The 24,444-nt window shown below is 36.6% G+C and overlaps 3 protein-coding genes across 3 annotated transcripts; 1 reads left to right on the plus strand and 2 right to left on the minus strand.

The window, feature by feature from the left end:
* Positions 1 to 4,590: 4,590 nt before the first annotated feature.
* On the plus strand, positions 4,591 to 6,015 carry LOC113330120 (uncharacterized acetyltransferase At3g50280-like). Its single transcript, XM_026576974.1, has one exon. It carries the CDS (start codon positions 4,591 to 4,593, stop codon positions 6,013 to 6,015), a length of 1,425 nt encoding a protein of 474 aa, XP_026432759.1.
* Positions 6,016 to 17,508: 11,493 nt separating this feature from the next.
* Positions 17,509 to 19,180, minus strand: LOC113330121 (cytochrome P450 82A3-like). Its single transcript, XM_026576975.1, has 4 exons — positions 18,767 to 19,180; positions 18,505 to 18,656; positions 17,807 to 18,062; positions 17,509 to 17,712 (listed from the first exon to the last, which is right to left on the minus strand). Exons 1-4 carry the CDS (start codon positions 19,178 to 19,180, stop codon positions 17,509 to 17,511), a joined length of 1,026 nt encoding a protein of 341 aa, XP_026432760.1.
* Positions 19,181 to 19,341: 161 nt separating this feature from the next.
* LOC113330098 (calcineurin B-like protein 1) lies at positions 19,342 to 22,816 on the minus strand. Its single transcript, XM_026576958.1, has 9 exons — positions 22,554 to 22,816; positions 22,128 to 22,285; positions 21,917 to 21,999; positions 21,149 to 21,208; positions 20,846 to 20,954; positions 20,714 to 20,766; positions 20,447 to 20,527; positions 20,152 to 20,264; positions 19,342 to 20,039 (listed from the first exon to the last, which is right to left on the minus strand). Exons 2-9 carry the CDS (start codon positions 22,204 to 22,206, stop codon positions 19,976 to 19,978), a joined length of 642 nt encoding a protein of 213 aa, XP_026432743.1. The 5' UTR covers positions 22,207 to 22,285; positions 22,554 to 22,816; the 3' UTR covers positions 19,342 to 19,975.
* Positions 22,817 to 24,444: the final 1,628 nt, after the last annotated feature.

Raw genomic sequence — 24,444 nt, forward strand, 5'->3', positions numbered from 1 at the left:
TAGAGCCCAATTCTTATCCTGGTAAGTCCTCAAGCATTTAAAATGGTCGTAAGCCCATGATTACGGGAAAAAAAAAGAATTATAAATAAGATATTACACACAAATCAATACAAAATTTTAAAAAAAAATTGTTATATTGAAACAAAAGATACATGGATAAGAGCAGCAAACCCAACAATTTGTGTTTCTTTCCACCTAGAAGCGTTAATTTAAAAAGATTTTCCATCACATTAGAAAGGAGGGCGGTGCCCCACGAGTACCTAGGTACCTCGTTTGTTTTCGAATCGAGAATGAGAGTCTCCAACCACTGCAAATTACAAGCATTTACCTTATTTAATTCCTAAGAAATTAGGGAAAAAGACGGTCCCAAGAGAGTGCAACAAGTAAGCTATATCTGTACGTCTAGCTCTTGCTGCATCCATCATCACCTGTCCACTAGCAGTCTTGGGGAGCTTCTCCCTCAGACGAACCATGTTAATCTTCATTGCCATCTTCACTAATTCTTGACGTTCACCTGGTGCTATGTATTCCATTTATCTCTAGTCAAGGTTCCGCCACCTATCTCAAACTTTTCTTCCGCTTCGAGTTTTCCCCACCCAAGATAGTGTTTCACCAAGACATAAAGCTCTTCAAAAGGAATAGAATGGTTGAAATCCACAAACACAGCTTTTCTAAAGCCATAACGATAATTTTCTTTACATTATCCGGGGTGATAATAATCTCGCTGAACGGGAGTATAAAAGTCATGGTTTCGATCAAGAATCTTTCTCTAAAACCACAAACAATCACAAAATCATAAATCTTCTACAAAGCCTCGATTTCATACCATAACACCTTTACCCTTATCAATAGCAGCAGCACTTGTTTCAGCCAAGTTTTCATCTTCAATCTTTAACTTGGTTGTTCAAAAACCGGATTTGCACTTCTTCCACCTTCATTTGCTCCATCGGTGATAACTCCACCTTCATTTTCTCCATCAGTGACAACTCCACCTTCACTTCGACGAGGATAAAAGGATCAGGTTGCGACGAGGCTCGCAGGCCGGCGTAAAATATGTCATACATTCATGAGTTGGAATTCATTCCAGCTCTACCCCACCCTGACTTGCTCGGGAAAATAAGGGATTTCATATTTCAGATTATCTTATATCTTACTAATATAAAAAAAGAGCTCTTTTTGGTAGGAGACCCCCTAAATTACTTAGTTGTCCCCATTTTTTACATATTTACATAAATACCATTGTTTTAAAAATAGATCAAAAATTTTAAAAACTTAATATCTTTCAAAATATATAACGGATTTTTTTTTTAAATTTATATATTTGAAAAGCTCTTTCAATTATTTACGTAACGAGTATAGTAAATTTTTGTTCTAGGATTTTTTGTCATGGCTCCCAATTTTAGTATTGTTGGATGAGTAAAAATTCAAGCATGTGCATCACATATATGTCCTTACTAGTTAATATAAAGAAAAGATCTATTTTTGGTAGGAGACCACCTAAATTGCTTTGTTGTCCCATTTTTTACATATTAAAACTTAATATCTTTCAAAATATACACCCGTTTTCTTTTTAAATTTATATATTTGAAAAGATCTTTCAATTATCTACATAACGAGTATAAATAAGAATAATAAATTTTTGATTTAGGAAAAAAATTTCATGGCTTTCAAAATTTAGTATTGTTGGATGAGTAAAAATTCAAGCATGTGCATTGCGTATGTGTCCTTGCTAGTGGATAATATTAAGAAAATAAATAAATATCTTAATTTATAATGGTATAAAGCCCGGTTACCTTCTTTCCAAAGCATTTTGATCATTAATTTAATTCATTCATGGATATGTCAAAATCTCATTTTCTTATTGGAAAATGATGAAAGAACAAAAATTGACTAATACAAACTAGGGGAAAAGTTTCTAATAAGCAATTGCCTGGCGTCAACAGATAAATTCATACGTGTTGTGTGCCACTAGTATAATATCTTCCCCGTAAATAACATATCCCTAAGAAAGAGGTCATCATGATAATACCAGTTAGTGCTCATTCTTTAATTATGGCATGTGTGACGACTACTTCCTTCTCTATTAACATCAATGGATCTTCACAAGGTTTTTCTAAGAGTGAAAGGGGTACCCGACAGGGTTTTCCACTATCTCTTACTTTATCCATAATATGTTTTCAGGGTCTCTCATTACTGATGCAACAATTTGAATCCGAAGGTCTTTACCAAGGATATAAAATCAACAGATGGGCACCCACAATCTCCCATTTGATGTTTGCTGAAGATTTGTTTTTCTTTGGTGAGCATTTCAGATCAAATGTGTTTAATCTGAAGAAACTTCTCCAACAATATGTATCTATGTCTGTCCAACTCACCAATTACAAAAAAATCATCCATTTACTTCAGTAAGGGGATTTCAAATTTAAGAAAGAAAAACAAGTATGCAAGATTTGGGAGTTAGAGAGATGGTGCCTGATGATAAATATCTGGGGCTTTTCCTATTGAAGTCGGACTTCAGAATTACAAGTCTCAATTATCATATTAAGAAGTTTAATTCTAGATTACCAGGCTGGAGATTTCATTATACGAATATGGCATGGAGAACTGTATTGTTAAAAACTACCTTTCCTCAATTCCAATTTATTCCATGGGAATTTGTCTTCTGCCAAAAGGTGTTACGCAAGAGATAACCAAAATTCAGAGATGTTTTTGGTGGGGTCATTCCACTGAAGAAAGAAAACTGCATTTCTTCAATTGGTCGAAGGTTTTCTTAAGTAAAGAAGATGGAGGTTTGGGAGTTCGAAATCCTGAATGTATGAATATGGGCGATGGTCTGTAAACTAGCATGGAGATTTCTGGAGAATGAAGATGCCATGTGGGTTAAACTTCTTGCAGCGAAATATATTCATTATGAATATTTTTGGATTGCAATTAAGCCGGGTAATTGCACTGCAACATGGAGCAGTTTATTAGAAGTCAGGCAGTTTCTCATAAATAAGGTTTTCTGGCAGATATCTAATGGCGATAAGGTTCATATTTGGGATAATCCTTGGTTACCATTGAGTTTGGAGCCCTTGATCAATAAACCGCTAGATCCAACTGTGGATGTTACCAAAGTTTCATAACTTCTAGTTTCTGATTCTAGATCTTGGAATCTAGAATTGTTGAATAATCTTTCCACTCAAGAGATGGTTGCAAGCATTACTTCTATCTACTTCAGTCCTGATGATAACTTAATGGAAAAATTGATTTGGAAATGTACTCCATCAGGTAAATTTTCGACAAAATCTTGTTACAAGCTGCTAATGAATAATCAACTTATTTCTCCAAAATTTAGTTCCTTTCCTTGGAAGAGATTTTGGGCTTTGTCTCATATTCTGCCAAAGATTTTAATTTTTATATGGAAGTTCCTGAACAATGGTTTAGCAGTTAAGATGAATATAAGTAGATTTGTTTCTCATATTCAAACTTCTTGCACTCTTTGTGGTGAAGCCGATGAGACAATAATTCACTTACTGTTCCAGTATGACAAAGTAAAGTTAGTTTTCGAAGCTGCTGGATTGAATGTGAATATATTGGCATATGAAGACAATTTAATGCTATTACGAGGGATTGGATGGAAGATAATATCAATCAAAAATTTGTCTAGAGGATGTGTGTTCTTTAGAACATATGGAAATCAAGGAATGATATGACTTTCTCTGGTGGTAATTTCTCAATTAGCATCATTCTGAAGAAATCTGATCATGACTTGAACATGTGCATGGAGAGTTATCAGGGAAATATATAGATGAAACCAAGAACCAACATTACAATCTTGGTCCTCTCCAGACCATACTTATATCAAGATAAATGTAGATGCAGCATTCATCTCCAATAATGGAGCAGCGGGAGTAGTAGCGTGGGATGGTAACAGAAGTTTCTTAGGATATGCTTCTATCACCTTTGATTGCACGTCTTCGTTACTGGCAGAAACTATTGTTTGCAGACTTGGGTTGGAATTTGCTTTGGAATGTAACTTTAGTAGAATCATTATTGAAGGTGGTGTTGCTAATGTGACTGTTGCTATTCTTGGAGATATTAGAGACATTCATTGGGGCATTGCTGTCTGTGGTCATTTATTGACAGCATGTTCGAAAGAGTGCAAATCAGTTGGCACATGACTTATATCAACATGCTTTTCATGACAACGTAAATAGAAGGCGGAATGCAAATTCTCCACCTCTTTATATTTCTGCAAACTTTATTTACTGAGGTAGTTTAATAAAGTTGAGCTTTTTTAAGCCCGTTCAACCTTGAAAAAGAGGGGGGGGGAAGATATATAAGATCTACCCTGAATAAAAGAAATCGTGGAGCGTTTTTGGCCAGCATGATGTTTCTTTATTGTTAACAACTGCCAACAACTCATTTGACTCAAATAGTATACTAACAATGATACGGACTAGCCACCTACCATCTTGAAGTGCTCAAGAAACTAAATTGGAATCCAAGAAATAAAAAAGAGATGGTATAATTTCAACATCCAGGAGAGGTGTTTTAAATAACAAAGCCATTATAGCTGGTTAATTTGCACAGAGTAGAGATCACAGAATGAGTTTTCCCAACGTTCGTCGTGTCTCAACAACGAATGTCCGACCAGCCAGTTACACAGATAGAGATGAATCTGATGATAGTCATAAACGTATCGATTTGAATCCATGGGATCTCACACATCTAAGACAACTATACATGCAAAGGGGTCTTCTCTTCAAAAAATCGCAACAAGCAGAAGAAGAAACATCGAAAGAATCCATCGATAACATAATAAGTCGCCTTAAAACTTCTTTGTCATTTACACTTGATTATTTCTTTCCTCTAGCTGGTCGTCTTGGTATCGAAAAACATGAAGATGATGGCACCGTCTCCTTCTACATCGACTGCAACTTTGAGGGTGTAGAGTTCATCCATGTGACTGCAGAGATATCGGCAGAGGATATTCTCTCCCCAACCTACACTCCTCAAAGCCTAATTAATTCATTGTTCTCCCTCAATGAGGTAAAGAGCTACGAGGGTAGTACACATCCTTTACTTTCTATTCAAATAAATGAATTACGTGATGGCTCCATATACCTAGCGTGCAGTCTAAACCATTTGGTCTCCGACGGTACATCATTTTGGCATTTCATTAATTCATGGTTTGAAATGTCAAGATCATCGTCTGGTGGTTGTCACAGTCCAAGTCGTCCTCCAGTGTTCGAGCGTTGGTTTCTCAATGATGAAGATTCCCCTATCCGTCTTTCCTTCACTTCCGAAGATGAAATTCTCCTGGGAGTGAAAAAATCCAGTCCACCTCCACATGGTATTGTGGAGAAGTGTTTCCGTTTTACCAAAACGAACATTGCAAAACTGAAGGCGACTGCCAATTCAGAAATAATATCCGGAACAAAACAAAATGCGGCAATATCTTCGTTGCAAGCGGTACTAGCTCATGTTTGGATAGCGGTAACCAAAGCTAGAATGGGTTTAGATTGTAATTCTACCGAATCCATTTCGTTTGGGTTAATGATGGATGACGGTAGCAAGTTGATTCCTCCCTTGTCAGAAGCCTATTTTGGCAACTCAGTATCCTCTAGGAAAGTAATCGCGAAGGGCGATGAGGTGCTCAAAAAAGGATTTGTGTTCTTAGCTTTGCAATTGAACCAAGTGATTAACTCCCAGAGTGATGAAAATATTAGAAGCTCTTACATGTCGTGGATAGAGAAACCATTTATCGTTGGTTCCGGAGTCGGTACAGGAATTATCAGCAGCAGGTTTTTGGCCAGGAGTTCTCACAGGTTCAATATGTATGGAAACGATTTCGGTTGGGGACGACCTATTGCCGTAAAAACTGGGATGTCTGGAAAATCCACTGATGGGGGAACAACTGTGAATCCAGGACCACTTGAAGGAAGTATTGACATTGAAATCTGCCTTCCAATAGAGGTTTTTCAGGCCCTGGAGAATGATACCGAATTTATGGAAGCCTTCTCATCTTAACCATTTTCTTCTTTTAAATTTAAAGATTAATAATGTCGGAATTTGTTTTTCCTTTTCATTAATTCTTTTATCTTAATCACCATTCAATCAATCAAAAGTTTTCTAGTATATGAATAATTGAGCGGTCCATCATCCATGTAGCATTTTCGTAACAGTTGAGAACATAGCAACACAAAAAATGATCAAATATTTATACCACTTTCGTAACAGTTGAGAACATAGCAACACAAAAAATGGAAATCTAAAGAAATAAATATATAAAAGAAGTCTTACCAATACAGTGAGGGAAGATCGTTCAAAAATACAGTGAGGGAAAGATTTGCTATATTCATAAAGGAGACTAATAATTTAATTAAGTCCAACAATCTTTAACACAACACGGCACTTCCAAAATATCACTACTTACCCAAGCAACAGTTAGACATAGAAACACATAAAAAAAACACATAAGTCAAGTACATTGGTAACACAAAAGGATAGTATTGAAATTGTACAAAGAAAAATCATATTTTATGATCTAGCTGATTTTTGTTTTCTATGGTTTTGTTTCTACTTCATAATCAAGCCGCTTTTCATGTTTCTTTTCTATTTGATTGTTGTTTGTTTGTTCTTGTTGGGGCACTTTGAAGTTAAAAAAAGATAATTTGAATCTTAAAGAATATGGGCATTTTTTTAAATATATTTCTGCACATGGACATTTTTTTAAAAATTCCGTTTAAGAATCATCACTCGTGATTTTCTTTAATTTATACAATGTATGATCAGGGGCATCTCCACACGAACCACAATATTAGACTTGTATATAGGCTCACCAGCTGTGCCAGCAGAGCTGCACTTCTAGTCTAAGTTTTAGTCCAAGTCTTTAGGTGTATAGTTACTGAAAACGGTGTAATTCCGAGTCCCGTGTTGTTTTGCAAACTTGTACTGATACATATAAATACTCAATGAAGAATCAATCTGTCTACACAGTTGTGAGACAATAAACCAATAACCTAGAATCTTTGATGATATCATCTTGATCCATCCTAAGACCTATATTTATTCCTTCCGCACATATATCAAACTTTGATCTCTCTCACAATGGTGGAATCTGCTGATCAATCACCTCCTCACAGTCCAACTCATCTCAATAATGAAACCCAAGTCAATTCCTCTTCAGGGAATATTCGAACCCTAGACCCTTACGTCATCCACCCAAGTGGCAATCCTGCAACAGTTCTATATTCTCCTCTTTTGCAGGGTGATAATTATGGTTCCTGGGTTAGGGGAATAACCAAAGCTCTGAACGCTAAAGGAAAGCTAGGCTTCGTTGATGGTTCTTTGTCTCCTCCAAAAGATGAACTGCAGTATCAGTGTTGGAAACGATGTGACGATCTCGTCGGAAGTTGGTTACTGAATTACTACCAACCTGACATTCGTGCTAGATGTCTCTATGCTCCGTCATCTCATGCGATCTGGAAAGATCTCCAGGTGAGACTCTACATAGCTAATGCACCTATTCTTTTCCGACTTAAGTCGTTGTATCTGCTATTAGACAAGAATTGATGTTTGTCTCTCTGTATTACACTAAGATTAAAACTTTGTGGGATCAATACGACTCTCTTGTGGCTGCCACCGAAGTTTGTATATGTGGCGCTGGTAAATCTCTTCTTGAGAGATTCGAACGTGAAAGCGCCATGGAGTTTCTCCAAGGTTTACATGACCGCTTCTCCAACCTCAGAAGTCAGATCCTAATGATGGATCCTTTTCCAACTGCTCTGCACATCTTCAACATGGTGCAGCAGGAAGAAGAACAACAACACATTACAGCAAGTCCTCTCCCTGCCATTGAAGCTGCTGCTCTCAACACCAACAAGTATCAGTCTCATTCATCTCGTACAGCACCTCTAACTCACCACAAATGACCTCGACCACATTGCAATTATTCCAATCGTCATGGTCATATTCGTGAACGGTGCTATCGCTTGCATGGTTTTCCATCGTCTTCTACAACAACACCTACTTCTGACACCACTACTGCAACTCAGGAATATCTCACCATGCAACCTGCTGCCATTCCAGCATTCTCAGCTGAATAATACAGCCGCTTACTTGGTCTTATCAATCCTCCAGGAGAAGATACATCCATCGAGCCTCGCGTAAACTTTGCTGGTAAGCTCTTCAATACTTTCTTTTCCGAACCATGGTTTGTTGACAGCGGTGCTACGCACCATATCTGTGATTCCTTATCGTATTTTACATCATATACTCCTGTTAATTCACTAATTCAGATGCAATTGCCTGATGGCACTATATCCACAGTAAAACATATTGGTGAAGTTGTCTTCTCACCAACTCTGAAATTGTCAAATGTTCATCATATACCCAATTTTAAATTTAATCTTCTATATATGAGTCAGTTGACTCGTTCTTTGCGTTGTGTTGTAATTCTTACACAAAATTCCTTTGTGTTTCAGGACCTGCTCACGAACAAAGTGATTGGTCAGGGTGATTTAAGTGGAGGACTTTATCAACTCCGAGTCTCTGCATCTCCAGCAACATTGCCCAAAGCTCTTTTCAATAATAAGACGTCCTTCGATATTTGGCATTGTCGTCTAGGACACCCTAGTTTAGATCGTTTCAAGTTTCTCTGTAGTTCAAACAGTTATATTCAGTCTAGTTTTTCCAGTACTTGCGATGTATGCCCTATGACAAAGCAGACTCGTTTATCTTTTAATAAAAATCGTATTTCTTCTACTCGATGTTTTGTACTTATACATTGTGACATATGGGGTCCCTTTTTCACAACATCTATTACTGGTGCAAAATACTTTCTCACCATTGTTGATGATTTCTCTAGATGCACTTGGGTATATCTTATGCATACCAAGGGAGAAACTTGCAAGTTTATCAAATTCTTTTATCTTCATGTTATTACTCAATATTCTCGAGAACTGACTACTATTTCCACTGGTAATACATTGCCTTTTTTACCGGTTCTACAGCGTTTTCAATCAGATAATGGGTATGAATTTTTATCTAATGAATTTCAGACTTGGATCAATGATAATGGAATTCATCACCAAATAAGCTGTGTTCATACTCCACAGCAAAATGGAATAGTCGAACGAAAACATCGACATTTGCTGATTGTGGCCAGGGCACTTCGTTTTTAAGCTAATCTTCCAATCACCTACTGGGGAGAGTGTATTCTAACGGCAGAATATCTTATCAACAAAATGCCTACTCCGGTTCTCTCCAAACGATCTCCTCATGAAGTTCTTCTATGTACACCACCTAATTATCGTAATCTCCGTGTTTTTGGATGTTTGTATTATGCTAGAAACACCAAAATTATGAATAAGTTTGATCCTAGAGTCAAACCAGGTGTATTCCTTGGATATCCGTTTAATCATAAAGGTTTTATTATCTTAGACCTTGATACAAAATCTACTTATGTTTCCCGTGATGTTGTATTTCACGAGACAGTTTTCCCTTTTAAGGATGCTCAATTATCTACTCCAGATTCTTTTAAATCTGCACCACAAGAGGAATATTTTTTTGATGATCTTAATACCTCTTTTCGCAGTTGCCACCAGCTGCAACTATGCCTTCTCTGTCAGCAACTCCGACAATACCACAGTCTCCAGATGCAAGCTCATCTCAGTCCGTGAGTTTTCCCCTTTCAACTGATGTTGATGCATCACCCAATTCCAGTAATACTGATTCTTTGCCAACATCTCCTGGGAACTCTAGTATTGATCCATTACCGCTTACTACTGTCACTACACCCCCTGAAGAATTGCGTAGATCGACTCGAGAGCATCATCGTCCCAGTCATTTGAAGGAATATATATGCTCATCCAACAAATGTACTTCTCAGTCTCAGTATCCTCTCACTAATTATATTTCTTTTGATCAATTTACTCCACAACATCGTGCTTTTTTGTCTTCAGTTATTACTAATGATGAGCCACGCATGTTTATGGAAGCAATCAAAATTCCAATTTGGTGCAATGCTATCATAAAGGAACATACTGCACTACACAACAATGACACTTTCACTATCACTACTTTACCTCCTATCAAGTCTGTTGTTGGCTGCAAATGGGTATTCAAAATTAAATATCGTCCTAATGGTGAAATTGAACGTCATAAAGCTCTCCTTGTAGCTAAAGGCTACACGCAACAAGAAGGTATTGATTTTAATGACACTTTTGCTCCTGTTGCCAAACTCGTTACTGTTCGTGTCTTACTATCACTAGCTTCCATTCATAATTGGCCTCTCCATCAACTTGATGTTAATAACGTCTTTCTCCAAGGTGATCTTAACGAATACATTTATATGAAAATACCTCATGGATTCCAGAAAAAGGGAGATAATCGTGTTTACAAACTCAACAAGTTTTTATATGGACTTAAGCAAGCTTCTCGCCAATTGATGGTTTGCCAAATTTTCAGCAGCCTTACTCAATGAAGGCTTCATTCAATCTCATGCTGAGTATTCTCTGTTCATTTTTCATTCTGGGTCAGTCTCTATTTATGTTTTGGTTTATGTTGATGATATTATTATCACAGGCACAAGTGATTCAACAATACAAGCTCTCAAACATAAACTAGAATCTCAATTCTCTATAAAGAATCTTGGTCGTCTCCAATATTTCTTGGGCATTGAGGTATCTCGATCTCCCAACGGTTTTTTTTTTTTTGTCAATGCAAATACATTCTTGACATTGTTAATGATTCTGGTATTTTAGGTGCTAAGGTTGCTCCTTCTCCCATGGAACAACATCTAAAACTTTTTCCATCATCTGGTACTTCTCTACCTGATCCTAGTATTTATCGTTGTCTAATAGGTCAACTTTTTTACCTTCAAGTGACTCGTCCTGATATCACTTTTTCAGTTAATTATTTAAGTCAATTCATGCAACACCCATGTTTTGCTCACTTGGATGCTGCACATCGTGTTGTTCGTTATCTTAAAGGTACTGTTAGTCATGGCATTTTTCTTTCAGCCACTAGTACTTTATCTCTTACACGTTATACTGATTCTGATTGGGCAGGTTGCCCTACTACCCGTCGATCAACCATAGGGTATTTTACTATGTTTGGAAATAGCTCTATTTCTTGGAAATATAAGAAACAACCTACTGTATCTCAATCTTCAGCCGAGGCAGAATATAGAGCTCTCGCCAAGCTCACTTTTGTACTGCAATGGTTACATTATTTGTTCACTGATATGCGCATTATCATTCCAAACCCATTCCAGTTTATTGCGATAATCAAGTTGCTATTCATATCTCTGAAAATCCAGTTTTTCATGAACGAACTAAACACATCGAAATTGATTGTTATTTTGTTCGTGAAAAACTTCTCTCGGGTCTCATTAAACCAATGCATATTCCGTCTGCAGCACAATCAGCGGACCTTTTTACGAAACCACTTGGAGTGGACCATTTTCGGCGTCTTGCAAGCAAGTTGGGCATTTGTCCAGATTCTCCTCATGCTCCAACTTGGGGGCTGGGGGGAGGGGAGGGGGGAAGAGGTATTAGACGTGTATATAGACTCACCAGCTGTGCCAGCACAGCTGCACTTCTAGTCTAAGTTTTAGTCCAAGTCTTTAGGTGTATAGTTACTGAAACCGGTGTAAATCCGAGTCCTGTGTTGTTTTGTTATTCTTAACTTCCCTATAAACTCGTCCTATTTTTTAGCTCGAGTATTTGAATCCTTCTCTTGTAAACTTGTACTGATACATAGAAATACTCATTGAAGAATCAATCTGTCTACACAATTGTGAGACAATAAACCAATAACCTAGAATCTTTAACACAAGGATGCGGAATCAGGGAAAGATCAAAATTTATAGAGGGGGATGATGAGAATGATCCAAAGCCATCGGTTCAAGATAAACCCTTGCAGCTACTAGCTAGGGTGTGATGGGGAAACTGTAACCAAGCTGGATGGAAACCAAGATAACGAGACTTTTAATGTAAAGAGAAAGGATGATGAAGCTGGGACGAAGGCGAACTATCAAGGACCTAAGAAACAGTAGGTCGACCTGCCATTGTTTTGTTACTTTTAGAGGTTCACCCACCGTGACAGGTTATGAACGTGGCATGTTGCTTTTCCTTCAATTTCCTATCCTATGATATGGCCATGAATAACCGGAAGGATGATCACATAACAGATATGAATGATTTTCCATGGTGGGGTATGTCTATATATACTAACTCCCCATGTTGGTAATCACATTCACATTTTGCAGGTGAAAAGAATGGCAGGAAATTCAGTACATCTGAATTTAGATACGCGATTTTGAACAACCAGAAAGATGCATGTTACAAAGCAATATAATCCAAAGACAGCACATTTGAAAAGACAGCTACAAGTTAATCAAACAACGTATGGTGCCACTTATGAATATCTTTGAGAAAACAGGTTATTCTGTCGATGAATTATCATTACATTTTTGTAAATATTCACTCTGCAGTCTGCACTGCAGTAGTAAGCACCGGGCACGTTCAAAACATTTTTAGATGGGAAAACTCTATAACTGGGACAACTGTTATAGTCCAATTCTGGGATAATACATTCTGACCTTTGATCATTTCCCTCTCTACCCCGCTACCAACCCAATATTAAAGTCATTCCCCTCTTTACCATTCAGATTGTGCCACGTCGTGTCCTAAGAATTGGATAAGTCCTTTCTTTCCCGCTCTAGTAGGGTCCACTACAAAACAGAAGGCCTCTTGGGACGGCCAAAAAACGTCCCAAGAGGACAAAAAACCGTCCCAAGAGGTATTAGGGACGGTTTATGTACCGTCCCCTATTCCACCGTCACTAATACTATTTGGCCATGTTTTCTTTTTGGGACGGACATATTTTAGCCTTGATTTAAATATTTTATGACTATTAGGGACGATCAGGCCATCACCGTCCCAAATATCCTTCTTTAGGGACGGTTTTTTCAAAACTGGCCGTCCCTAGAAGCCTTCTTTTTTGTAGTGGTCGTTTTCAGATGCTACGCATCAAAAAAAAAAAAAATAAGATAAAAAGATTTTTTTGCCAAAATTTAAGGAGACTTAGATGAAAGGCTAAGAGGGTGAAAATGCCTCTGCTTCTTACCACTAAACCATGTGGTTTTTTGTGATTATTGGTGTGTGTATTATATGCATATCTATAAAATTTATTTTCCACCTTAAGTACCGTTTGTTAACCTTTTTTCCTTATTTTTTCAGAGTTGCGCAATAGGATGTTTTCGCAGAAAAATACTCAAAATTTATAGTAGGTACAACACTTGAAGTCTAATCCAGAACTAATTCAGAACCAACCCAACTGGAAGTGTGCAAACTGTGCATGTACAACTCTTGAACTCTTGTTTACTTGAGATTCGTTTCACTTGGACGTCCAAATTGACAAATTGACGCAATGACACGACGTATTTATTAAGACATGCTTTTGCATAAAAACAGCTTTCGTATATATAGACGGCATTTGCAGTTTATTATCCAAGTGATCCTTAACAGATGTCCCAACCGGTACAGCTCCATCATTCTCTAGTATGCCATCTTTTATTTATTTATTTTGATGAAAATTGCCGTCCTTCGGTATGTGTCAACTCACCCATATATTTATCTTCATTGTACATTCCCTGATAGCAGTTTAATCGATAAGAATATGGTGGTCTGTAGAAAAATAACTAAAGACAGAAGTTCAGTATGTGAAAACTGCTATCTACATCACATCTGTCCGCTTCTATCAGCAGCTGAACAACATCATTGCGTCTCAAATGGTTTTTCACGGTAATGAGCTACATTAGTACTACTCCAAAGCTTTACACGTCATACTTTGTCGTTGCTCTCGATGTATAAAATATTATCCAAGAAGAAAAATAATGATCAGACCACCATATTCTTATCGATCAAATATTATCTTATAGAAATTTTGAACTTAATATGACAATGATGACGTAAGAACCCTACAAAAGCGACACCAATTAATATGAATAGGCAAATTGAAATCGAATCAAACAATCGAATCAAACAATCACACCTTAATCGAATCAAAAATCAGTCTTAAAAACAAAGACAAGCAAACAGATTTTTAAAGAGAGGAGGCATCAAACAGTAAGATGATGAACATGACTTCTAGCTTTTGATGGCAGCGGCAGTGACGGAGAAGACTGTAAATGAAAACAGCACCATTCTTAAATGTTGGGCGCATTCAGAGAGACAAAGTTAAGGTGGTTATGTGGAGCACAAAAAAGATATTGTCAGGATAGTGCATCCTAGCCAGCCAATAACGACCTAGACAATAGCTATCCAAATATTATCAAATAGAATCACGCAAGTGGCATAATTGGGGTAACACACTTGATTTACCTTCATGTATATAGCTCTTTGTGAAAAATAAAGAGCAAGCCAAGTATTTGTACCATAACAGTAGTCGAGGAAATGAACCATGCTTTTTATAAACATGCATATGGTGATCCACATAGTAGTGCAGCTTTGGAGGCCTAAGATTTTTCTCATTTCTCTATGGAGAGCACAGATTATGCTTTTTATTATATAGTCACCGTATGCGAGAAATAACTCAGAAGAAGGTATACGGCTTTAAAAAGAAAAAAAAAAGGAGATAAGGTGAATAGCTAGCACAAAGAGCTTAGCCAAACATAATAAGCAAAACTAACCTCAATCAGGTATCTGATTGCTTTGACCTTTATCTCAAGATGAATTTCAGTTCGCAACTTTTGAATTGCATCTAAAACAAAGTACATACACTACAGGCCAAACCTCAAAATAAGGGTTTTAAAGTAAACAATATATTCTAAAAATGTAGTAAAAATATATAGAAGAGAATTACCAACAGATGCGAAGGGCATACGTAGTTGTTTCTCTCTTTCTAGTTGAAGATGAGTTAGTATTTACATCTCTAATCATATATGTTACTCAGAACATCACAAATTAGACATGGAAACACTAACACAGCCACAGTTCAGTTAGGCCTGATCTTTTTTCTCTTCCTAGTATGCAAATATTCAGACATCTGATTGATGGATCGCGATTATCCAATCCTGAGTCACAGATTCAAAACCTCACCTGCAAAATCAATACGTACCCAAAAAATTAATACAAAACCACAATTTCTCGATCATGATTATGTTTCACTGAAAATCACATGAAACATGTCCAACAAAGCAAGATAAGAAGACTGAAACGTCTATGATGCATCTCCGACAGTTAAAAAATAAATCAACATGACTGCGGAGAAAATAAAAATAGACTGAAGGAGAAACGCCTAGTAAAACATAGAGTAAGGGAGAAGATATGAGGCGATGAAACAGAAAGCAAAATTTAGGGTTTAGGATTTAAAGTTCATACACCAGCTAACTGGTATTGACAAAGTCGATGTAGAAAAGGTGATTATTGTATGTAGGTTTGGGTATGACACCATCGTGCCTCCAGTTTCGTTATCAATGGCATATACTTCACAGCTGTCGAAGTCTTTGTTCAGAATAGAATCAGGGTGACGGCAGAGAAAAAGAGGAGAGAAAAGGAAATCGTAGAGAATATAATTAGGGTATGGGTTTTGTTTTCTGATTAGGTTCGATAAGTATGAGTATCGATCACCTACCCCATTTGTGTGCGGGAAAAAACACCGAAAAGATCTCAAGACCCACGAATCTTATTGGCCTATATTCTCTCAAGTGGGGTCAGAAACTCTGGAAGTCGAGCTTTGTTCAGCTTTAAACCGCAACTCTCTAAATTGGACTCAAATTATACATCCAATATATCATGTTTTCTTTTCTTGAAAAAGAAAAAAATAATATAAAAAACAAATGGTGCCCTCAAAAGATACCAGAAGAGATGAGCAAGGTGCTTAGACGGCTAACATAAACTAATCTCTAGAAAAACTTACCGAGTCGAAAACAAAATCATCAACTTAAAATTTTGAAAAGAATAGACATTAATTCACCGACTAAGAAGCAAATTCCCTAGTATCATATTATAATTGATACTCCCTCTGTCCTAAAATTTCTGTCCTCTATTCTATTTTCGTCTGTCCTAAAATATTGTCCAGCTTCTGTTTATAGCCATATTTTTCAGTAAAACTCTCAAATATATCCTTCAAACTTTTACATTTATAAAATTATTTTAAAATATCAGTAATCTAAATATTAAATGATATCTTCCTCAATAGGAAACAAATCTACTAAATCAATCCAAAAATATTTTTATTTTTATCTTTTATTTAAATATTTCTGTAAATATAATCATTACCAATGTATTTTTCTTACATACTCCATATACTCATTTTACTTTTAGTAATAATATATCATTTAATAGGGGTAGTTTTGTACACTTCTCCGGTTTCCTTAATATCTTGACTTAGTCAAAACGGACTAATAATTTAGGACGGAGGGAGTAATATATTAGGATCCTCATCCGCGCCGCGCGCGTTGTGCTCGTGTCCGGTATTGGTGTCCCATGTTTGTGTCGGTGCTTCCCTGACTTGGACGGGGGCGGGGAAAAAATAGTTAAAAACCACAAAAAAAACCATTAAATTCTATGTAGCCCTATGTGTTTATGGCGTTATTAATAACTCGGAGTAGATTTATGTCTCTTTCACCAAAAAACTGTTGAATTATATGTAGTGCCATGTGTTTATTATTGCATCAATTATAGTATTGGATTGAAATAAGCTTATAAAGTCAAACTCCAAGAAAAATCATTGCCTCTCCTGAACACTGAAGCAAGCAAATTTAATTGTACAACAAGTTTAGGTTTATAAGTATCTTAGCTAGTACATTAGTACTATTTAATGGCTTCTTCCATGAATATTGTTCATCAGGAAACGCGAACTGCCGTGAGGACATCACCATCAACGCAAGGCTTTGCTACCGTGTTAGCCATTGGTACGGCCACACCACTAAATGTTTTTTTATCAAGATGACTATGCTGATTTCTTTTTCAAACTCACCAACAGCAATCACAAGGCTGAACTCAAACACAAATTCAAGCGCATTTGTAAGCTTGTTATTATAACTAATCTTTACATTCTAGATAGCACAACAAATATCTTGCTGCACACTGCTTGTAGATATTGCATGACTATGTTATTTTAACATTAGTATCGATGGCTTGCTCAGATCTTAACATTAACTCTACAATTTGAGTCACTTTTCGTCTCTAGTTTACGTATACAAATTGGTATATGTTTATGAGCACAGTAAACGAGCACAGTAACAACAAAGTATGCAATATATGCTTCAAAATAGTTATTTGGTAAAGATTCTAATGTGAATCCTTGAAATCCTTGGACTTGAAGATATCTTCTGACATCCATGAGGTATGCTTTTGCATTTTGGAAACTGATTACAAAGTCATATAAAAATAAACAAATTAGTATCCTTAGGAAGAAGACTTTTGTTCTGCCCGGTATTGAATTGGGTGGACGATTCGCAACTCAACTTCTAGTAATATGAGGCTGGGAGGCGTGGGCAAAGGTGAACTTCTAGTAATTTGCAGACTTGTGTACCAATCCACCTGTTTGGTACACAAGGTCTTTGATGTCGCGGTGCTCTATGTTTCCATCTTTTCCAGCCTTGGTCTCGGTTTCCTCTTTCGCTTTTCTTAAGACATTTGGATTGTTGAGTAGTTCTGAGAGAGCCCATGTCATGGCTACTGATGTGGTCTGCATGGAGCCTAATATAAGGGACTGCAAAATGGGCGAATCCTAATTAGGATTATTCATTGATTATTCCTAAACATGGGAACATTTATAGAAATCCGAAATGTGCTAAATTACATACCAAACAGGTGGATTTGATGACAGTATCCCGACTGTGAACAGCAAAGAGATCCTCATTTTCCTCATCAAGAACCGTTATCAACACGTCCATGGAGTCATTCTCTTTATCACCAACATTATTGCTTGCTGCCAGTTGAAGTCTTTTTTTCTGTTTATGCTCTTCAAGCCATTTTTTAGCAAAACAGTTCATCTCCTTGGCTACCCTCTTCATGCGTTTCTTTTGTCCGTCCACATCCAGCCAGATGCAACAGGAACCCCTAACAGCGTGAAGAACTCTTTGATTGTCATGTACATGGTGTTAGTCCTCAAGGGAGTTGGGGGAGTTGTGTGTAGTTGGGTTTTTTCCTGTTAGTCGTGGGGGAGTTTGAAGGAGTCTCTCAAAATCCCATTTAGTCGTAGGAGAGTTTAGAAGAGTCTCTCAAACTCCCTAGAAAACCCTGTTAGTCGTGGGGGAGTTTGAAAGAAACTCTTAAACTCTCTGTTAGTGGTTAAAACTAGAATGTTAGGGAGTTGGTTTGTTTTAGAGAGTTTTAGGGAGTTTACATTGTATTTTTGCCTCACTCCAAATTTCTCAAAAAAATAGAGATTTTGGGAGAGTCTCTCAAACTCCCTACACTTAAAACACCAAACTCTCTCAAACTCCCTACATTCTCTTACACTCCCTCAAAATCCCCAAAATCCAAAATACATTAGACTCACCCAAACTCATTCCTGGTGTCAGATTCATCATCCTCGCCGTGCTGGTTAAATAGAGACTTCCCTACAACCAGCTTCAAGGCCACGTTCAACGTTAGCTCTTTAAACGCTTCACTCATGTTGACTTTAAGCCATCTAGCAGCTACACCGCTTATCTGACAATGTTGGTATAGTCCTTTTATATGGTTGCTGATCTCTGAGTAAGGGATATGCTTGAGCGATTCGAGCCGCTTTAGAGAGAACAACTGCATATTAGCGATCTTACGGATCCATACGAGGAAAAAGCAAAATCGCCAACATTGAGGTATTTGGAAGCAGCAGAATGTGGGCGATTAGCGAGGAATCTGTCATTAGTGGAGAAGCATTCTTTAGTCATCTCCCAACTGCTCACCACTAGAGTCGGGTGCATACCGAATCGAACCATGAAGGCAGGTCCGTTCTTGTCAGACATGTCCGCAAGGATTTTGAATAAAGGTGTAGTAGATCTTACTAGCTGAGGAAGATGACCAATTATGGGCCATGCGCCAGAAACTTCAGTGAGCGGCAGAGATGATGCTTTCCCATTCCTTGGCTTTATAACAGTGACCCAGATGTAACATAAGAAAGTTAGCAAAACCAACAAGCCTGCAATGCCCGGTACTGATGCGAAACACTGGCAGGCGAGTATCAAATCCACCATTTTTTTTTGCAGATGATCGATGATAAAACTGATTGATCGGTACCTGGCTGAGGGATCTCGCACTTAGGTACATTCTGGTTACCTTCAAATGCATCTGTTTTTATAGAGGTACACGGAACATTATGTAATCAATATGGTATGTTTGTAAACACTATCTTCGCACTAAATTATACGAGATCTCCAGAATTATTAATTGCTGAAAATGTAAATCTTGCCGGACATCAGCCGGAAATGTAAATCTTGCCGGACATCAGCCGGATAGAACCTTCCAACCCGATCAATCCTGATGGATAATCTTAACGTGTCTGATAAAACTGATTCAATCGAGTAAGCATTGATACCCCTAATTTAAACTAGTTTGGATTATACGATGATACAATTTTGGGTGAAAATCAGTTTCCTTGATTTTTCTAACAAACGCATAAACACAAGCAAGAAGAGATGTCCATGAATGAAAATGTAGAACAGATGATTCATACATTTTTACAGCAATGGACTGAAAACACCATCGTTCCCATGTTTGTAACCTTAATGTGTTGCGCCTCATAACTCAATGTATCTTCTCCTCGCTCTCCTTCTCTAAACCTTCATTACATTTGCTAACACTCCAATACCGAGGGAATTAAAATACCAATTTGATTCTTAACCCCATACTCATTTAGGGCTAATGAAACTACTAAGACTATTCGACAGACAGAAAATATTTGGCTGTTTTTTCTGTTTACTGTGAATGTTGCTAAGAAGAGAAAGCCCGAGTGCGCAAGAGAATGAGAGAACATTGGGTAACAAAAATTCTCAAGTTGCTATCTCTTCCACTTCTGAGTTGAACACAAAACTTGGAAATGTCGTGGTAATATCTCTGTAAAGTTCCAAAAATAAGAGAAAATGTATTAGGTTTTATTATATGAGCTGCAAAACATTGTTTAATCGACAAAAATTCAGAAACTCGCTAAGGATTTCCATGGACTTACCTTAAATAAGTGAGGGTCATAATCTTCATCAGTGATGGATTTCGTGAGACAAAGTTAAGCCATTCGGCTTTATCAATCTTCCCGTCTTGATTTACATCGGCGTCTAAAAATGTCTGTTCACATAATCAACAAAAGTTTAATTTCTAGTTTATCTGAAAATCAGAAGTTCTGATTGATGTAAGCCGCTGGATGAACTCAAGTATAAATGAATGCTCTTTTTAGTTTTTACTTTTACTAATGGCGGCTTATTGATACAGAGCATTCGGCGAAACTATTTCAGGCAATAACAGCTTACCTTATCAAGTATGATCTCTATGGTTTCATCAGCTAGCCTCATTTCTGATTCACATAGAAGTGCAATTAACATCTGTTTGACCTGAAGAAACATCAAATGCACTTTTTAAAAGAAGTACATTGGGAAATTTGTAGCGTTAGAATCAGCTAAGACTCCAGTAATAGGAAAAACATAATATTGTAGAGTTAATCACAGAGATGTTGCAGTGCCATGAACAAGAGAATAAACTGATGAACAACGAGTTTTTGGATTTGCATGATTTATTACCTCTTGACGTTCAATGAATCCCGTACTGTCCATATCATAGAGCCTGAATGAAACTGCAATCAAGAGTACTGTTCAGAAAATATATCTACCGACTTGCAAATCCTAGAAACAAATCAACTTGTTTCCACTTACACTCAATTTTGTCTTCAAATGGGGCGTTTGGATGAAATACATTAAGTGATCGAACAAAGTCACCAAAATCAATCACTCCCTTCCGCTTCACATCAAACAGGTCAAAAATCTGCATGCATATTGGTACCATTTGAAAACATGAACACAACATTCAGGGTGGGAACAAAGAAAAACAATATCCAAAGAACTAGATTCAGGACGACATAACACAAGAATAGACACAGAACGATGGTGCTATACAAACAACAAACATCAATCTGCAATTGTTGGGATGTATTACACAAGTAAGATAGAGGACCATACCCGATTGGCGAAGAGGTTTTCCTTCTTTCTGTTCTTGAATAAAGCTAATTGAAATTCTTCCTGCATACAACAAACAAACAACCATTTCTGTTATTATTCCTTGCGATCTAAGAATATTCCTTGCAATCTAAGAACAACAAAATGTTCCATTAGAGAGGTATTTTGCCAGCTAAAGAAGGATGGCTGGGTAACTGACTAATGGTTCCACTCTTACGTTTAGCTTTACCACACTAGACTATTAGTTGGAGAGCAAATAAGCTTTTGCTAAGATCTATATAAACAGGGACCTTGGCCAATCACCTTACACTTAGTAATTGGAATCTTTAGTACATCTGTATAGACTATTAGTAGGTTAAGGTTAGCAATAGATAGGTCAAATTGGATTTCATCAGTTGATACGGTAATTCTCCATCTTCCAAAGTAGGCCTTACTTTAAGAAGCTAAACCAATAGGCAATGGTTACATGACTAATAATCCAGCAGCGAATCTAGTAGCTCTAGAAACTCTCAACCAAAAAGTACCCTGTTTTAAAATGTACTGCACGCTAAAGATTTATGGCTCAAAACGGTTATAAGTTGGACACAACATACATAACCTAGATGGGAAGGAAAACAAAGAATTTGGCGGTACAGGGATGTGGCATGAACAAATACACCAGCGAAAAAACTCCTACCTTAGCAATAGAGCAAGGGCAACAAAAATGACATACGCAGTCCAAAAACATAAGGAGATTCGGAGAACCATAATGAGTTACAGATTGAAATATACCTTACTTATCAACCCATCATCAATCACCGAACTGCTAATACTTTTGAACAACTCAAATAACGCTTCAACTTCGCTTACACTGACTGAAATTTCAAAAACAAATAATACGTTATTACAAAACATAAGCTACCAACATACAACCTCAAAAGGAATTTAACCATTCTGAACCAAAAATACAATGCTAACAAAATCAAATCGAAATTTTGCTTACACGCAGTTTGCGAAGCAAGAATGACAGGGTTCTCGTGTCCAGGAAACTGTTTTCTAACCTTTGAATTAAAACAGCCCATTGACTAACTAAAGCCCCTAAGCTTCTGTATAATATATCCTCAATACTTGCATATTCAAAACCCTAAAGAAAATCAAACCCTGCACCAAAACACCACAAAATCAGTTACAATCCTTAATCCAACAAAGGGTTCTCACAAAACACATTAAATCACAAAACCCTTATTTTAATTTCTCATAAAAATCAACATAAATCTCTAATTTAATCATAATTACAAAAAGGAAAAAAATTAGGGAAAAAAATAAAAATCATATCTTTTAACAACTAATTACTTAACAAAAACACAATAGATCTCTCTATAAATCAAAACCCAATTACAATGAATCAGAGGGGATGAATTGAACTTACTGCATATGAATTTCACCAAGAGATTTCTAACTTTCCTGAGCTGAAATTAGTTTTTTTTTTTTTTTTAAACACGTTTTTCTTCTTATTTGGAGGTTTTGTTCTTCTTTCTGGAACGAATCTGGGTATAAATAATGGGAAACCCTAAGTTTGAAGATTGTTGCAGTCAATCAAGAAACTAAGAATGCGGTTTTTTCTTTACAGAGAGAAAGTGTTGGAGTTTGTTGCTGTGAAGGAAATAATGAACTGTATCTTGTTTCTCTCGACTAACGGTTGAGATTCTCCTTGATTTTCTATTTTATATTTGTGCTGACCGAATTTGAAACACGAAGGCCGGACCCAACTTCGTATCGGAACCCAACTACTCGGACTGGCCCACTATAAAATTTATCCCCCGTATTAGAATATGGGCATCTAACTCAAAATCAATTGGCAATGAGTGGATAGGCCCTAAAGGATTATAAACCACAGGATCTTAGATTTTCCAACAATGTGGAACTAATAATCTCAACACCCAAACCAACAATACAACTGCACTAGATAAAAACTTTTATCATGGAGATCGAACTCGTGACTTTCTCCTATGGATACAACTACATTACGATATAGAAATTTATTGTGGAGATGGAACTTTTTACTTCCTCCTTTGGAGTTGATGTGAAACCACTGAGTTATAAGTGTGGAGCCATAAAGGTTTATTTCGTATATCTTTTTATTTTCTCATAATTATAGACTTGTTTTTCTGACATTTGTAAATAAAGGCCTGGTAAAATTGTTTTCTACAAAAAAAAAAAGGATGTCTAACAGAAAGTTATCTTGCTTGACAAAAAAAAGTTTTTGGGACTTTAAATAATTGAGTTATCTTTTTGACTCGATTTGTTCTTTGTCCCAACAATCTAATCCGCCGAGTTGGATTGACTGGACACATTTTCTTGGTAGTGAGGGTAAATGATTCGAAGATTCTGAAAGCGGTATAATGATTTTGAACAGGAATCGACGAACCTAAAAAGTTTTGTACATAGTCGATTATCCCTTTTTGGAGAATGTTGTGATGAACCTGAAAATAGTGTAATCCAGAATCGAACTCGAAGAACCTGAAAAGTATTGCAGAAGGACGAGTTGAAAACTAGTAAAAAAAGGTGAACAAGAGTAAACTACCATACTATTTATCTTGTGCCTGACCGAAACATGGACTAAACTCGCTAGATATTAACCGACTTACATATCGGATGGAAACACCATTATATATTTGCTAATTTCCAAAAACAAAAAAACTTGCTTATATTTGTAAATCGGGTTGAAAAATAGACCTATCCCCATAGGTTTTGACTGCGTGTTAAAATTTTTATGTTTCACTGTTTTTGTTGTAGGGTTTCGTAATTAAAATAAATAGTCTTTTATCCACAAAACATAAACGAAAAAAATAAAAATGGGTTTACACAGAACGAAAATTCAAATAGTACTCTCAAAACACTGACCAAAAAGCTTATTAATAGCGCATATGGATAGAAGTAAGAAGTCAAAAAGTAAAAAGTTATTTGGTTGTAAAATTTTAGAACGACTTATAGAAGTAAAAAAAAAATCCATTTTTTGTGAAGAAAAATATCTTTGCTTCTGTCTTCTATTTCTGGAGAAACATAAACACTTCTGCTTCTGGTTTTTTAACACCCTATAAACCTTTTGGGTGGATTATATTCGAATTTGTGTTAGTTTTTATGGTGTGTTTATTCTCAGCTTGTCAAATAATTATTAAGAAAATTAAATTTTCAATAATATAAAATTGAAAGAATAATATCATAGGAATATTCTAAAGAGAAAGATACAACTATGAAAGTCAAAAAGAGACATATCGAGAGAAAGATGTCTGGTTGGCTATGATGAACAACCCTAAATT

The sequence above is a fragment of the Papaver somniferum genome, unplaced genomic scaffold (genome assembly GCF_003573695.1).
Source record: "Papaver somniferum cultivar HN1 unplaced genomic scaffold, ASM357369v1 unplaced-scaffold_117, whole genome shotgun sequence".
In the NCBI taxonomy this organism is placed as follows: domain Eukaryota; kingdom Viridiplantae; phylum Streptophyta; class Magnoliopsida; order Ranunculales; family Papaveraceae; genus Papaver; species Papaver somniferum.

Bases quoted from the DNA above. Each gene is read 5' to 3' on its own strand.
- LOC113330121 (XM_026576975.1), bottom strand. From the start codon at position 19,180: ATGGTGGATTTGATACTCGCCTGCCAGTGTTTCGCATCAGTACCGGGC. The intron at 18,657-18,766 runs GTAAGATCGCTA...CAACATTGTCAG, and splicing joins CTTTTTCCTCGTATGGATCC to ATAAGCGGTGTAGCTGCTAG. The intron at 17,713-17,806 runs GTATGTAATTTA...CCCATTTTGCAG, and splicing joins TCATCAAATCCACCTGTTTG to TCCCTTATATTAGGCTCCAT.
- LOC113330120 (XM_026576974.1), top strand. From the start codon at position 4,591: ATGAGTTTTCCCAACGTTCGTCGTGTCTCAACAACGAATGTCCGACCA.
- LOC113330098 (XM_026576958.1), bottom strand. From the start codon at position 22,206: ATGGGCTGTTTTAATTCAAAGGTTAGAAAACAGTTTCCTGGACACGAG. The intron at 20,528-20,713 runs GTAATAAATCAT...ATGTTTCTTCAG, and splicing joins GATTCATTGAACGTCAAGAG to GTCAAACAGATGTTAATTGC. The intron at 20,040-20,151 runs GTAAGTCCATGG...GGAACTTTACAG, and splicing joins ATGACCCTCACTTATTTAAG to AGATATTACCACGACATTTC.